The 17,102-nt window shown below is 42.9% G+C and overlaps 1 protein-coding gene across 2 annotated transcripts; it reads right to left on the minus strand.

Moving 5' to 3' along the window:
- Window positions 1–496: 496 nt before the first annotated feature.
- Window positions 497–11,301, minus strand: CNOT8 (CCR4-NOT transcription complex subunit 8). 2 transcript variants are annotated; one of them, XM_050961316.1, is made up of 7 exons: window positions 11,176–11,301; window positions 9,410–9,551; window positions 5,916–6,109; window positions 4,163–4,324; window positions 3,177–3,321; window positions 2,173–2,283; window positions 497–1,877 (listed from the first exon to the last, which is right to left on the minus strand). In XM_050961316.1, exons 2-7 carry the CDS (start codon window positions 9,524–9,526, stop codon window positions 1,728–1,730), a joined length of 879 nt encoding a protein of 292 aa, XP_050817273.1. In that variant the 5' UTR covers window positions 9,527–9,551; window positions 11,176–11,301; the 3' UTR covers window positions 497–1,727. The 2 variants fall into 2 exon arrangements, with proteins under 2 accessions (XP_050817273.1, XP_050817274.1); XM_050961317.1 differs by lacking the exon at window positions 11,176–11,301 and adding an exon at window positions 10,402–10,564.
- Between the last annotated feature and the right edge of the window lie 5,801 nt (window positions 11,302–17,102).

The raw sequence follows: 17,102 nt of genomic DNA on the forward strand, positions 1-17,102 counted from the left end.
AACAGTCAGCTTCTCTCGCAAACTGGCCTTACATGCTGGCAAGGCCTCAAGAGAACACACCATAAGAAAACTCTGCTCTGTTTCTCATCTCAACAGACCTGGGAACCAACAGCTGCCATTAACACGTATTTAGGGCTGGGGTACAGCTACCCTCTAATCATGTGTTCATTCCCTTTTCTGAACTGTAGAACCTCCCACATTCATTACAGCCAACATAATCTGTCCCAAGATACAAACTAGGTGCCTGAAGTTGGTTAATGGGTATCGCACAACCAGCAATGTGCAGCAGGTAAAGATCCATTAAGTCTTAGATGAAGCACAGTTGCATTAGTCTGTCTGGTCAGTGCTGCCATGCTCATATCCTGCTGCATTTACCTATAGAAAATTTGGAAAAGTTAACGTAGAACAGTTAGTTGCTCTCCATGAGGTACTTGGCTGCAAGTTCAATAACTGCAAGAAGTGTTAGAACTAACTAGAAAAGATCAAAACCGATAAGTGGTTTAAAAAAAAAATCTTTATTTTACAAAATTAAAAACATCAATAGTATTTACACACATTTTAAATACCAGCTTATAACGTTTTAATCATTGCAAAAAATCAAGAATTTGTATAAGCTTGTTAAAATGCAAAACTCAGAAATAGTTTTAATTTGCTCTGGGCAAAAGTTTTGGGTTTTCTTTTAAACATATTTCCAAGCTGTTCAAAAATATAGGTGTGTGCTTTTAGAATATCTAATATTTAAAAAAGTCAGAATTGTGAGCCTCCCACCCTTGGGATATTCTCTATAAAAGGGAAATCCAATTGCTTTGCCAGGCTGTTAAATAACTAAAATATAAAACTAGAGCCACTTTTTCACATTTATGCACCTACTAAACTTGCTCATGCTGTAATGAAAAGGGTAAAATCTTCCACATTATCAGGTAATATCAAGTAGCTGAAGTCAACATCAATTTTGGTCCAAACTGTTACAAATCTCTTCTAGAAAAGGCAAACTTCTAGGCCATTTTAAACAACTGCAGAACAGTTCATTATTAGACAGATGAGTCTTACAGGTGGGACACACCTCTGTGGCACAACAGTGCTAAAGAAAGTGGGAAATTGTACTGAATTAGGAGCTATGAAGGTGGTTGCCTCAGCTTCAAATACACCACGTCTGACTGTTACCAAGACAGGTCTATTTCAGTGTTTTAGCTCCAGGGAAAGTCTGTTACATTATCCTGTCCCAAAACTCTGCCATGAACGAGTGGGTCATTTCTACAGAAGAATACACAAAGATAAAAACAAGCAAAGGGTGAGGGGCAGATGTCACCCTTACAGCCAACAAAAAAATTTAAAATAAGCTTCTTAAAGCACAATCTGCAAATGCATCTGTCTCTCTGATTTCACTGGCATTTCAGAACCTCAGTTCTGCTGAACATTCTGGAGTAAGGTCTTCCTTGCAGATTCAGTATATTTTAAAAGGAAGAAAACAGAGGTATATACATTAATTCTCTCTCTCTTGTCCTTGGTACTAAAAAGATGGCAAGTCACCAATGCTGCCATTGTTATTAACTCCCCTCTTCTAAGTTTGAACCAAAATGAGGAGCATCTTTTGTCTTCAGCAAATCTCTAGTCCTCATGCCAAATGCATACTGTTGGACGTCATTTGGATGAGAGAGACTGCTGGAAACAGTTTAGGACTACAGCTGCCACTCTGGGACCATATCTTGCTGAGTGGTACCCACTTATCACTGCTGCAAGTTGTTGATAATAGCCAAGATGCTCATCTTCTCTTGGGCTGTGTCCACATCCTCATTCTGTTTCTGTGCCACTCCTGTGCCAAGGCCATATAACCGCCCACAGTACTTTGCATCATCAATCGTGTCCTCAAAGAACAACTGTAGGGGGAAAAAATTTCTCCATTTTTTATAGTGACTTTGACCCCAAAGTACAACTCTGTTTAAATGCCACCCCAGAAGTGGCTGCAATCAACAAACCCATGGGGAGGAAGGGATGGGTGGAGAAAAATTTTTTGCCAACACTACCGAGTTTCACGACTGCTAGTCTAAGGGGCTAACAATAAGGATCCAAAAACAAAAAGGCCAGGGAGTGCATGCAGGGGAGGGAAAGTCAGGCCATAAACTATGTCCCCCTCATCTTGCTGTTAGAAGGAGGAAAGGGACCCAGGGATACCTCTTTCATTCGGAAGAATGCCATTCCTGTGAGCAGAGAGTCTGATCCTGCCTGATGCTGTCGTCCAATTCGTTGTAAATCCAGCTGATCTGCAACTTCTTGAAGGCCTCCCTACAATGAGAGAAAACACACTGACTTAGTAACCTGGAATCGCTCCCCTCCCAGTGCTACCACATACCACGCTTCCGCTAGACATGAAGGTTAATGGCTGCCTTTAGAGTTAATCACAGCCGATGTGCCAGTATTGATTAAAAAAAGCAAAAGAGCCTGAACTGAGTGACAAATGCTAGGTCATCTGAGCACTGGAACAGCCAGGTTCTCAGTTCAATATCATAGAAAGATATGATGATGAATAGCCCCATAGGTGCTAAATATTAAAAAACTTTGCAAACGTTAATACAACCTCAATGCAGCTGGGAAGTAGGTACATGTTCTTCCCATTTTGCAGACAAGGGAAGTGAGGCAGAGAGGGGTTAAATACTTGCCGAAAGCCACACTGTCAGAATTGGGATGAGAACGTGGGCATTGCAGTGTTCAGATGACATACCACAGGAAACAACTCCTCAGCTCTGGGGAAGGGGAAAACTCTGGGACTGGAAGTTGATGAACAGATTTCAGCTTTTAGCAGTTATCCAAGTCATGCAGTAATTATTTAAAAGGAAAAATGCTGATCCACGTCTTTTCAGAGAGAGGACAAGTATGCCCAGTCTCAGCAGGCTTCAGAAATAAATACCTTATGAATCCTGTGAACTATTCCCTAATTGATTAGTCAAAAGAGCAGAGGAGGTAGAACAAATCTTTCAGTCGTATGTAAATAGTGCCGTTACATGGCTAGACATACCTAAAGGCAGAGGAATTACCCCTCACCACCAAATTTTAAAATACTGTACATCTGCAACCAACCCCTATTTTGGCTTATTACACACTTATGTATAGAATGTTATAAACAAGGCAAATCCCAATAGGTTCTTAGCTCAACACAGTTACTGACAAGAACTAAATACCTTAAGGTTTTTGCAGCTCTTCATTAGATATTTGACATCATAGATGGATGGAAAGAAGAGGTTCAAGATATGGAAGAACTCGTGTTCCTCCTCTGGAAGCCTGGAGTCCGTCAGCAGTTTCACCATGTAGCCAAAGTCATAGCCACTGAGAGAGAATTGTGCAAAATCTGGTAAGTCAGCAGCAGCCACAACCAAAAGCAATATTCTCTTCCTCGTAGTGATGGCTCTCTACTGCATGTCATTCAGACCCTAACATCTAAGGGGCTTATAAAATTTTACTCACTTCCCTAAGTGGGAGCGTAGGGCTTACCTCAACCACCTACCTCAAGGCAGGACTTCCTACCACTCGCCTTGTCTACCTAGTGTAAACTTTTTCCTAGTGTAAACTTGGCTTCAGTGGCTGGAGCAATGTTTAATAGGCAAGATAAGAAGGCATAAAATGTAGGATCCCATGCCTTTTATCCTCACCTCCAGGAGTGATACCTGGGTGACCGACAGATGAGAAAGTGGCTGTGCACTTTAGTTCAAGAGCCAACTACAAGAGGGGCAATTCAGCTACACAGACTTCTTCCTCTGTCCAATAAACTTGCATACTAATGATGCTCATAAAAGGGAGAAAGCAGCACTGTGGTAGGGTCAGAAAAACAAACCCATTAGTTTACAATGCACATGAGTTGGGAGTTTAATAAGCTGTTCCTTAGTCTTTTATTTCAGTTTTCTGTTAATAACTCCTGCTTTCAAAGGGGAAAGTTTTAAAAGTCTAGAGTTTAGGGCAAAGGAAGTTCTAACACCAGATAAGTTGGATAGGAACAGTTTGTACTTTATGTAGCTGAAGAATTTATAACTCTAGTTTCAGTTTCTCTCCTTAAAATCTGTGTTTTATTCATTAAGATCAAAGGTGGGAGTGATCTGACAAGAAGATGATTCATTTTGTTGCTTCAATATTCTCTGATAAGCAACGCACTTTCAATTCCTCTTGCACCAACCTGTGAAATGAGAGCCACTTCACATTGTCGCAGAGCACCACCCCTGAGGTCATGAGCAACTCTGCAAAGTGCAAGGTATCAATCCCTTCATCCTCATGCTTCTGGAACTGCAGCCCAGAGTTTGCAAGGAGGTCTATGGAATCCTGTGAGTACATGTCCTCCCTAAAAGAGAAAGGCAACTTTGCATTAGATGTACTGATCTGGCAGGCTCATAGCTGAAAAGAAGAATTATCCAAATACTTCAGTTCAAAACACTAGTACAGTGACTGACAATGGCATCACTGGACTGTTTTTTATGTCTCAGTGAACTTCGTATCAATTCAGATTACAGGTAAAAGTGTTCTCTAAACTGCTGGTGCTGCAACCGCAACCAACCGTCTTTCTGGCTTATGCAACACCAACAATAGTGATTCTGCAATTGTAACTTGGTTATTAATCCCACTGCTGATGTCCAAGCCAGAAGAACCCACCTTACTGTGTTGGCTGATAGTTTCTGAGCGTTGTTGTTTCTGCTAGTTAGCAGAGGCAAAACAGATTATTGTCACAGAAGTGAGCAGATGTGGCTCAAATATGGTCAGCAGAGTTGAGAGAGTAAAGGCCATTGCATATCTCTGCATGTATTACTCTCCTTCATCTCCAATGCCAATTGAGAAATCAAGTTATATTTTTTCCACTCCTAATTATTGCCTATTCTGTGGCTTCCCAAACAGGACCAGGAAGGGGGAGAAGGGATGCATCACATAGAGCTTGGAAGGAACAGGATTTTCTGTTTCACAAGTTATTTTTTTTCTCCATTCTGAAACAGAATGAGAACAACAATTTTGAAGTTTCCCACAAAATGAAATCTCAAAACAAATTTGTTTGGGGTCAATCAAAATGTTTCATTTGTATTGACATTTTTAATTTTAAAAATTGATATTAAAGAAATATCAAAACAAAAAGCAGATAAAAAATACAGAAACATTCCATTCCAAAAGTGACAAACCAGAACATTCTGACATTATTGAAAGGCTTTGTCTGTTTTGTTCAAAATGAAATTTTGCTGGAATTAATGCATTTCTACAAAATGTTTAGCTTTCAAAAAATTGCCATTTTCTGACAGAAAAACATTGTCACAAAATTTCCAGCCAGTTCTATTGTGCACACCCACTTTTTCTTTATGGCTAGATGTGAAAGGGTGCTGTAACTTATTTCTGCTGTTACATGGAGTCATGATATGGAGAAGATTGAGAATCACTGCCCTGTTCTATTTGACAAGATTAGTGCTGCGCGACAGCTAATGGAATTTGGTTAATATTCTTGGCTTAGGTCATAGCTTGTACTCCAGCACAGCTCTGGGAAAAGGCATAGATTTTAAGTGTTGCAGAACCAGAAAAGAGCAGATCTGTTATTTCTGGACAACAGAGATGGAGTTTACAGAAAATCATAACCTGGAAGAGTCTTTCAGGTTCCAAAAAGCAAATGTAAGGTAGCTCCAGGTTTGGAACTAAGCTATCTGGTGGTACTGTCAAGCAAACAACAACATGTTAGGAAGCTCAGGTCAAGAGCAATATTTTAACTAGACTTTGAGTATTACAACATCTTTCATGGTGTCAGAAAGGCTCACAACTTAGTCCTTTTGTGCTGAGATCTGAATTTTCTTGGTGCAGCCTCAGTTGCTGGCAATGGACACGCTGAAACATGCTGTCACCAGGTAGAAGTATAATGGGAAGAGTGGGGAGTAGTGGATTGTTCTCTGACTCAGAAGACTTACGTAAGGTTGAATTTGAAGTTAAACTGCCAGGTGTTGATCCCAGAAGGATATTCCCCCTTCTCATTCGTGAAAGTTAGGCCCAGCTGGATGATTTTCAGAAGATCAACATTACACCGAAGAAGTTGATACTGATAATCTATGGAGCTGCGGAATTCACCAATTGGCCTTACTACGACTCCTGGAAACTCTGTATCCTAGGAAGGGAGCATGAAAAGTTAAATCTTGCTATAGCAGCAAGTTGCACATTCAGTCTGACACTAGCAGCTCTCAATGCTAAACTTCCCACCCTTTATACATATGTACAAAATTACAGTATTTGCTTTATCAGCTTTTTCTCAATGCTGTTTACTACACAACCTTAAACCACTATACAGCAACCAGGAAATCCATACTTGGCCCCCTTAGCAATACAGGTGCAGTACAGTGGGCAGGAAGGAATACTAATACATAAGATCTTATAATATTTAGAACCAAAATGTAAATTCAGACAGGAGGAGGAAGAAAACTTCCCCATAATTCAATTGCCTTGAACTCAGAGCGATAGCTCCACATAAGAAATTTTGCCTACTCTAAGATTTACCTGCTTTTACAAATTAATACATTAAACAAAGGTTAAACATTTGTATGAGGGAGGTAAAGAATACTTGAGCTGAACAGCTTTTACAGCACACTTTAGAGATCCTAGGGGAGAAGCATGCACACACAGCCCATCAACACTAACATACTGAAGAACAGGGTCCTTAATCTATTCTGGGCATGCATACTCAAAGCGATATTATAGATCACATGATCCAAGTATTCCCATGACTCCTGTATTACCAAAATGGGATATTTTTCATTGACTGTATACTCCCATATTAAAATATGGGGGATGGATGATGTAGCTGATAAATCACAGGATGCCCACAGCTAAATTGTTCAAGCATTTAATCTCAGAATTTTACAGGCATTCCTGTCCATAACAAAACTTTCGGTATGGAATGGTAACACTGGGCCAAAGAGTACAATACACTGATTTGATGCAACAATCACTCCATGTTTCTGTTTCCCAATCTGTCTCATTAATAATAAGCAAAATCACGTGTGTGGGGGGAGAGGGAATCAGGAAGCTGGGAGATAAATTCAGGAAACAAACACTCGATAGGTTTACACTCATTTCCTACTGAAGCATTTTTCTTTTCTTTGCTATGTTTTTGAAACCAGCACCACACACTGCATACACTACAGTGCTACTGATTTAAACATTTGAAAAGGAAAAGTACAAAAAATAAATACCCCTCTCTGAATGGTTTTGGTGCTTCTCACGGAGAATTGCCGTTTTACTTTTATTTCCCAGCCGGAAGGCTAGTCTGCTCACAGTTTTAAAGTCAAATCCCCCTATTATATTTAATAACTAGAACACCTGATGGACAATTCATACCCTTTGAACAACTAGAATAAAACTGGATTAAGCGAACAAAAAGTTTAGAGAATGCTAAGAGAAACTGCAATTTTAGATAATTTCTATTTCATCCACAGGCCTTTGTTTAAAAAAAAAAATCTTCTGTGGTGATACAGTTTGTTAGCTCCTGCTACTATTCGCTTATCAATGGTACCCTTTCTTTTAGTTTATAATGTTGCTGCATATATCTAGAGAAATTTTTTTCTCCTCCTGGAATAAATCCTTTATCTCCCCAATATCTACTAAAATCTATTTTATATCTGATGACCACATGTTGTCCTAAAAACACTTTAAAAATCAGCACAGTGGTTATTTGTTATGTGATCTCGCATGCTGTGGCAGATCATCCTTGCTTCTGGGAGACACTACTACTAGACAACACCCCAGGTGCCCTAAACTGATAAACTTCTGCATGAACAAAATGTAAAGAAAGAGAGACATTAATAATGGAGAAAATATATAATATATGAAAAACAAACAGTTTATCTGGCCAGTAATGTCTGTGTGTTCTCTACTATTATTTCAGATTTGTGGGGTAAATTCCACCCACAGATATGCTCATGCATCTTCTATAGTCTAATTCAGGGGTCGGCAACCTTTTAGAAGTGGTGTGCGGAGTCTTCATTTATTCACTCTGATTTAAGGTTTTGCGTGCCAGTAATACATTTTAACATTTTTAGAAGGTCTCTTTCTCTAAGTCTATAATATGTAACTGAATTATTGTCGTATGTAAAGTAAATATGTAAAGTAAATAAAAATGTTTAAGAAGCTTCATTTAAAATTAAATTAAAATGCAGAGCTCTCCGGACCAGTGGCCAGGACCCGGGCAGCGTGAGTGCCACAGAAAATCAGCTCGCGTGCTGAAGGTTGCCTACCCCGGTCTAATTTAATTGGAAATGCAAGTGTATACAAGAATTCAACCGTAGGTATTCGACAGTCTCTTCCACAGCCCAACATCTCCTTTCTCCCTGATTCTATGTCACTCATGCATGTGAGACACTAGTTTGGCTATGGAATTGTCATGTAACAAATTCTACTTAAATTTCAACTTTGAAAGCTCAAAAAGGAAGAGATTATAGATGGGAAAGGAGGTAGCTCCTGCTTCAACACCTTTACAATCCATCCAGAGGTATGTGCATTTCAGTGATGATGGAACTGATTCATATTTACACACTTGCATAGTGGGTGCCATTAAAAATTGTCTCTTTTCTGTACCACAGTATATACAGCGCTCTCTACCTTCAAAAGGCAAATATGGCTATTGATGGTAAGTGTGCATTCGTAAAGGAATTTGGATACCTTGGGGTTTAGAGATGCTACGTGAAGATAAAAGGGTTTGGGTTTTTTTTGTAAATACTGTAACCATGACATATATCATGAAGTAAAACATGCAGATTTATGGGTTGTTTTTTTTAAGGTCTGAAAGTTCCCCCTACAAAACTCCCCTCCTGAAACTGTTTCTCAACAAGATTCTTGGACCTTTTAAACAAATTTATCTGAATAAGTCAACATAAGATTCGAACCCAAATCATGTTCTTTCCTATAAGGGGGCAGTATCTGGCCATTATAAAAGGCAACCAATCCTATTAGCTAACAAGTTGTGACTTGTGTGCCTGTTGCCATATATCAGCATGAAGCCAATATGAACTAGCCATTCAAAAGAAAAATATGCTAGCTGCATTAAACAGCTTATAACCAACTAGGCATCTTAATTATTTTTAAACTCTATTATATGAACAAAATACCACATTCCTACTTGTTAAGCATTAACAGATCTCAGCTGCTCAATGTGGCCTCAAGCCTCACTGTATACTTGTGTGATTTCACAGAGAATCTACATAAACGCTAAGCAAGATATTGGAGGAAGACCATATATTAAAAAAATCAAGTAACATTTTAAATGCCAAGCAGCTTTCCAACTGTTCCCCCACTTACTATTCAGTTTAAATTTACCTTAGAATACACTTATATTTACATACAAGCAATAAAGCTACCCCCATTGAAATTCCTCAGTTTAGTCAGCTAGGTGATCATTGAAGTACAGCATATTTACCATTGCGATGTAGCTGTAGCTGAGAACTATTTCTCGAATTTTCCTCATTTCTTCTTCCAGATTGTTTGCCCATACTTCACAGATAACCTGACTGTTCTCCACAATTGCTGCTGGCATCTTGCCGGTATCGGAGTAGAAACACCTGATGTCAAAGTTGGATGGTAAGTAGGATAGTGTAGAACCGCAAGCTGCGTAATCTAATCGGCACAGTGCAGTAAGCACACACAAACGCGTTACTTTATATTAATACATCTCAACAAATCAGATCACAATGACAGACAGTAAGTTAGAATGGCATGTTCTTAGTTTGGGGTATCAGCTTCAGCTGGCATATTTGAGTTATTAAATTAAATTCTTTCCTGATTTTAGAATATTCTTGCAATAATCAGTAAGAGAAAAAAGCAAAACCTGTTTTAAATTGGCAGAAGATATCCAGGACTACTAAATCCAATTGAGACAATCCAGTGTCTCTCCTTTTTTAGGTCTGCACTCCAAGTATAAGGCCTATTTCTACAAGCCTAAAGGGAACCTATACCTTAATTTTATACAGCTTTTGCAACAGTGTTGTTCTGTTAGGGTTAGAAAGTAAGAGTAAATAGCTCCCTACTACACTGTTATTGAAAGATGTGTGCTGCTCTCTGTTTCAATCCCCCAAGGCCTGTTCTACAAAGATTTTGTAGAAGTTGAACTATTCCAGTAAGGAGTGAGCTTTTATGCTGATACAGTTACATCAGTACAACCTCTAGTGTGGACAGTTACAACAGTAAAAATTATTCTGATACATTTATGGGACTAAACAGATTGGTATAACAGCACTCATTAGGGGACTGTGCTGATAGTTAAAGTGGTATGAAAACCACGTGTAGACAAGCACTAAGATTATAGCAAGTTACAACATGCAAGGCATCTGGGGTTATTTACAGAAGCTGCAGTGAAACTAAACAGTCCACCAAAAACTTCATGAAAACACCTGCTGATCAATATTGTTTTACCTGCCAAGGAATTAAACTTTTGTTAAATTTAATATTATCAATGTAGGCCTTTTGGGTCTTGCCAACTCTAGTTTTCCCAGAATTTCCTTACTGCCGTGACAGAAGAGAAGAGGAAACACACCACCCTTGAGATTATGCTGTTACCCTCCTTGGCTTTTTGGCAGCCTATAAGAGAGGAGACACTATCTGTGCCTCGTTATTAGTGGGCAGGTCTCCACGTAAATGGCATAGCTGCTGGCAGCCTCCGCCAAGCCGCCCAGGATCTGTGGGCAGCTCAGGAATGGGGTACACAGCCAAAGGGGAAGTTTGCATCTCCTGCTTCCAGTGCAATCTGCCACCGGTCAGAGGCACTATGGTTACTGTCTGGAGCCCGCTCCTCCCAAGGAAGAGGGCACACGGGTGATCTGGGACAAGGCCTCCACCACATTATCTAGCAGGAGACCGTCTCAGGAAGGGACCTATAAATCCCCGTGTAGAAGAGGGGCTAGGTCAGGCCACAGGAGGGCAGCGCCGGGCAGTGACAGCCCCCAAGAACCGTCCACGATCTTCCCAACAGAGGACGGGACGTTTCTCACAACGGAAATAAAACGGCGCAAAAATAACGCAGAGGCGCCTTTCCCCAGCTGATGTCCCCGCCACTGGCAGCTCCCATCACTAGCCGGGGGGGCAATGGCTGGGGGCTCTGCTCCCCATTGCAGCCTTTCCTACCCCCCATCCCTTTCACCCGCCCAGCCCCCCACTTCTCCCCCCTCACGGGGCCTCCCCCCACGGCACCTGCTCTCTCCGCCAGGGCCGTCTCCTCACAGGCGCACACACAGAGAGCGCGGGCTGGGCCCGGGGCCGCCACTTCCCGCCAGCCGCTCTAGCCTCTCACTCCGCCTATGCTCGTCTGCTCCTCCCCACGGGCGGGCGGACCTCGCCTGCGCAGCTACGCCAGCGCCAAGCCGCGTCAGAACTTCTCGCGAGAGTTGAGGCTACGGCGGGAGGGGGCGAGGCAGGCTGCACGCCGCCCAACTGCGCCTGCGCACCGCTCGTTCCAGCAGCGCGAGCTCCGTAAAGCGATTGGTAGGGCGGCAAGAGGCTGCCCGAGTGCGCGTGCGCAAGGGCGTGACGGTGGGCGGAGCGTCTTGTTCGAAGTGCGCATGCGCAAGGGGGAAAGGCTAGTCTAACTTCCGGTAGCCGCTCTCGTCGGGACTGGTCCCAGGGCTCCTGCTCGGCGCTTCCGCCAGCGGCGCGGCTCCTGGCCGGCCTGGGGGAGGCCACGCGGTCCGACCCGGGTCCCAGGGGCCCACTCCCAGCTGGGGCCTTGGGGTGACAGGCCCCCCCGTGCCCTGCACAGACCCTGGCACGGCCACATTGTGTCAGACCAACGGGCCCTCACCTGGGTGGCCAGACAGCACCTGTGACAAACCAGGCCGGGGTGGGGGGGTAATAGGAACCTGTATAAGAAAAAGACCCAAAAATGGCTATAAAATTGGGACATCTGGTCACCCTAGTCTCGCCCAGTAACCTGTCCTGTGATAGTGGCCAGTGCCAGGGACCCCAGAGGGAGTGAACAGAACAGATAACCGTCAAGTGATCCATTCTCTGCCACCCATTCCCAGCTTCTGGCAAACAGAGGCTAGGGACACCATCCCTGCCCATCCTGGCTCATAGCCATTGATGGACCTATCCTCCATGAAGTTATCTAGTTCTTTTTTGAACCTTGTTATAGTCTTGGCCTTCACAACATCCTCTGGCAAGGAGTTTCCACAGGTTGACTGTGCCTTGTGTGAAGAAATACTTCTTTTTGTTTGTTTTAAACCTGCTGCCTATTAATTTCATATGGTAGCCTCTAGTTCTTGTGTTATGAGAAAGAGTAAATAACACTTCCTTATTCACTTTCTCCACACCAGGCATGATTTTATAGACCTCTATCATATCCCCTCTTAGTCTTCTCTTTTCCAAGCCAAAAAGTCCCAGTCTAATTAATCTCATAGGGCAGCCATTCCATACCCCTAATCATTTTTGTTGCCCTTTTCTGAACATTTTCCAATTCCAATATATCTTTTTTTGAGATGGGGTGACCACATCTGCACACACTGTTCAAGATATGGGCGTACCATAGATTTATAAAGAGGCAATATGATATTTTCTGTCTTATTATCTATCCATTTCCTAATGACTCACAACTTTCTGTTAGCTCCCCGCTGGGACCCTGGAGGTGACAGGACCCAGTTCTCCCCTTCCTACGGCTGTTAGCTGGAGTCTTTGGGGCAATGGCCCCATGTGAGGGTACTCACACTATGCTCCCAGCTTGCAGCCATCATCTCTACCTCTCGGGCACAGACCCATGTTGCTTTCCCTCCTGACAGGTTGTCCAGGCTGTGCAGTGCCCTGTCTACGTTGAATTCCCAAGCAAGCCAGGGGATATCTACAGAAAAAAACCCTTGCGGGTAGCGAGTCTCAAGAGCCAAGGTCAACTCACATGGGCTCATGCCAAAAAGTCCCTGTAGATGTTCCTCTAAGCAAGTACATTTATTCTTAAAGTGAAAAGTATCACACTGAAATAAGAATCTGCACACATGGTAGGCAGCTTACCAGAGATCACCTGCCCTTCCCCAGTAAGGCAGGTGATCAGTCTTTCAAACCTTGCCAAGGGGATTTTCTGTGGTCACAAGTGTATAACAGCTTTTAACTCAGAACAAGCCCTCCCGTGAATCTATGAGTCACACCTTTATACAGTTTAGGTCTCTGATCTTGTCCTCATGAAACAGGTGAACAGCAGACAAAAGTCCCCTCCTACGGGGTGCAGCTTCAAAAGTCGGGGTCCAGAGCTGTGTAATTTTCATTCATCTCCTCCCAAATTCAATCTTGTCTGGTCCATTATTTTAAAAGAGTCCTTGGAAGCTGATAATACTCCCCAGTATTTATGTTAGTCATGTCTCCCCCTTAAGGAAGTTACATACAATCCTATCATAATATACAAACATTTGCATTTTTAATACAATGATCTCATAAGCTATGTAAACTTAATTCAGTAAGGTTTGTCCAGGATATTTCTATATATGTCTCAGAAACAACAGGGCCTGGTGGGCTGTGCCCCATCCCCTTAGGAGCTAGACCCATGGTGGCCCATTTGGATCTAAGCACAACCAATAGCTACAGCGGACCCCAGTCTGATCAGGGTATTTCTATCTGTGCCAGGGTTCCTTGGAGCCTACAGGCCCAATCCCAAGCCTGTTATGGTTCATTAAAACATCACTAACACATTCATCCCCAGTAGATCCAGCTGCCAAAGCATAATTCCTGTGCGAGAGGACAGTGCTCTCCATTTTGCCTCTGGTTTTGCTGCTCTAAATTGGATTACACTTGAGTCTGTCTCCAAGGGAGATACCTGCCTATCTGCATCTGGCTTTACTGAAGGCGCAGAGGCCCTTGGATCCATGGGTCCCACCGTTGTTACAAAACATGACAGCAGTTGCTGTTCTCTTCCCACAATTCAGGGTTAGGTGGCTTCTTTCCTCCCACTGAATCTCAGATCGGTGCCTGTCATAAACAGATAGCTAAGGGTTAATGTCTCTTTCACCTGAAGCACCTGACCAGAGGACCAATCAGGAAACCGGATTTTTTTCAACTCTGGGTGGAGGGAAGTTTGTGTCTGAGTTTTTGTTGTCTGTCTGCCTGCTTTCTCTGAGCTTTGGAGAAGTAGTTCTGTTTTCTAATCTTCTGTTTCTAAGTGTAAGGACAAAGAGATCAGATAGTAAGTTATATGGTTTCTTTTCTTTGGTATTTGCATGAATATAAGTGCTGGAGTGCTTTGATTTGTATTCTTTTTGAATAAGGCTGTTTATTCAATATTCTTTTAAGCAATTGACCCTGTATTTCGTCACCTTAATACAGAGAGACCATTTGTATGTATTTTTTCTTTCTTTTTTATATAAAGCTTTCTTTTAAGACCTGTTGGAGTTTTTCTTTACTTCAGGGAAATTGAGTCTGTACTCACCAGGGAATTGGTGGGAGGAAGAAATCAGGGGGAGATCTGTGTGTGTGTTGAATTTGCTAGCCTGATTTTGCATTCCCTCTGGGGGAAGAGGAAAGTGCTTTTGGTTTCCAGGACTGGGAACGGAGAGGGGGAGTCACTCTGTTTGGATTCACAGAGCTTGTGTCTGTGTATCTCTCCAGGAGCACCTGGAGGGGGGGAAGGGAAAAAGGATCATTTCCCTTTGTTGTGAGACTCAAGGGATTTGGGTCTTGGGGTCCCCAGGGAAGGCTTTTCAGGGGGACCAGAGTGCCCCAAAACACTCTAATTTTTTGGGTGGTGGCAGCAAGTACCAGGTCCAAGCTGGTAGTTAAGCTTGGAGGTTTTCATGCTAACCCCCATATTTTGGACGCTAAGGTCCAAATCTGGGACTAAGGTTATGATAGTGCCTTACTTGGACAAGTTTCCTTTCATGTTAGTTTTATTTCAATATCCCAGTCCTAACATTGATCCCTTCACACAGACAGCTTTTCAAGCACTGTGAAAGTCATTTATTTAACTATCACCTTCCAGCAAGTGACCTCTTCCATGTCAGCATATTCTCATGGTGTCTATCTCAAGCAAAGAAATGGAGCTTTTGTAACTCACTATTCACTGAACGTCATCTTTGAGGTTATTAGGGATTCAAAGCTTATCTTTCAGATTAGTTGTTTTTCGTTCTCTTTTTGTTTTCTCAGCTGCAGTATATAGCCCTTGATTTGCATGAGTTAGACATTACATGCATTACATGTACTCCTGGGGGAATTCTGTGCCAAAAAACTAAAAATTCTGCACATGATATTTTAAAATTCTGCATATTTTATTTGTCAAAATAACACAATATGATCACACCAGTTTCAATTATTTTGGTAATTTATTTCAAAATACCTTTCAGTGAGTATGTTTGTAACAATACAGACAAAAAAAAAGATTCAGAAAATGTTTTTTTGACAAATAGATTCCTTATTAGGCATATTAATACAGAACTTTGAGTAATAATTCATTTGAACTACAATACAGAACTGTCTTTCCTGCACCCCTCAGAAGCAGTGCAAAGGCTTGGGAGAGTCAGGAGGACTGAGGGAGAGGGAAGTAATTGCTGAGAAGGAGCCTGGGTGTGGGTGAGAGAAGTGTGGAACAGGTTTTTTTGGGGTGGGAGGTTGCTAGGGAGTTGGGGAGCCTTCCCCTATGCTGACCCTGGCTGACCCCTAGCCTCTCCCATTCAATCAGGCACATCTGCCCCGTTCCTATGTGTCCTTGTATCCCCCCCCATCCCTATGTGTTTCCACACCCCCACTCAGCCACCCCCTCCCCCATGTATCCCTGCACCCCCACTTAGCCAGCCCCTACCCCCAGCCCCCAAGTGGCAATGCACCCCCACTCCCATTCAACCATCACCCCAGTCTGTCCCCCCACTGGCTCTTTTGAACCTGTCTATGTGACCCCAAGTGGCAATGCACCCCCCACTCCCATTCAACCATCACCCCAGTCTGTCCCCCCACTGGCTCTTTTGAACCTATGTGACCCCCTTCCAGCAGTCCTGTGTGCCCTGTTCCGTCTGTTCCTCAGTCCCCCTTCCTGCCTCCCCCAATCCTGTGCCTCCTCATCTGGCCCCATGGGCAATGTGCTGTGAAGAACCCAGACTCTCCTCCCTATCCATGGTTGGCTGCTTTGACCCGTGACCTGGCTGTCTTCTGTTCTGGCACCACAGCAGTCCCTGGCGGGCAAAAGGCATAACTGTAGCACCTGTCCTAAAAAAAAATCTGCAGGGCACATGAATTCTGTGCCTATGCAATGGCGTAGAATTCCCCCAGGAGTAGGCTCTGCCAAAACAGAACTGTCACAAGCAGTACTGAGTATATGTATGACTGTATTAAACCATTGCAAGGACATGAGACAACCAATCTTTTCATGCAAATAGTTTCCTAGATGGGTCCAAGGTTTTTCAGGAGTAATGGTAATTTTTTGTGATGTGGATACCCATCCACTAGGACCCAAACTCATTTCCGATGGGACACTGACTAGCCAAGAAATAGGAGATGCTTTTGGTTACTGTCAACCTGGATTGGATTCAAACTAGCAACTTGGAAAGTGAAAAGCCCTTATCTAGCCCATTGCCCACCCCCTGTGCCATCCAGTCCTCTGTCAGGAGAGTGAGTCAGTGAAAAACAATTTCTTATTTAAGTGACAGTTAAAGGAAAACACCAGAGTCTGGAATTTGGTGAGATTCCAATGGCCTTTCACCTACTTTTTCATGCATGCAGGATAACCCTCCCACTACAAGAACCAGTCAGAATGACGCTCCGCTCAGTCACTCTGTCCTCACTCAGTCTGTGTATTTCCATTCTGTGCTGTGTTTCTGCTTGCGAAATGTGGCATCGCTTCTCCTTGTCTATGAGGCTCCAGAAAACTACAAAAAGAGAAGAGCCCCGCCCCACCACGGAGAAGTTAGTGTCAGTCAGGAGAAAATGTTATTGAAATGTAACAGCAGTTTAGCTCTGAAATAAAGTCACGGCAAGTGGCTAAGGTACCGAGTGGCCCTCGAGGGGGAATGTGGGAATGGAGTTTGAAGAGCTGTCCCTGCTGCAGAACACGAGTGGGTGAAACGTGTCTGTGTGGTTATGAGTACAGGGTTTTAGCCACAGACTACGGGACATTTGTGATTCTCATACTTGTGGATCTCTCTGAGCTCTAGCCACCA

The sequence above is a fragment of the Gopherus flavomarginatus genome, chromosome 7 (genome assembly GCF_025201925.1).
Source record: "Gopherus flavomarginatus isolate rGopFla2 chromosome 7, rGopFla2.mat.asm, whole genome shotgun sequence".
NCBI classification, from domain to species: Eukaryota; Metazoa; Chordata; order Testudines; family Testudinidae; genus Gopherus; species Gopherus flavomarginatus.

Bases quoted from the DNA above. Each gene is read 5' to 3' on its own strand.
- CNOT8 (XM_050961316.1), bottom strand. From the start codon at position 9,526: ATGCCAGCAGCAATTGTGGAGAACAGTCAGGTTATCTGTGAAGTATGG. The intron at 6,110-9,409 runs GTAAATATGCTG...CTCCCTTCCTAG, and splicing joins GCTACAGCTACATCGCAATG to GATACAGAGTTTCCAGGAGT. The intron at 2,284-3,176 runs GTATTTAGTTCT...CTCTCATTGTAG, and splicing joins AGAGCTGCAAAAACCTTAAG to GGAGGCCTTCAAGAAGTTGC.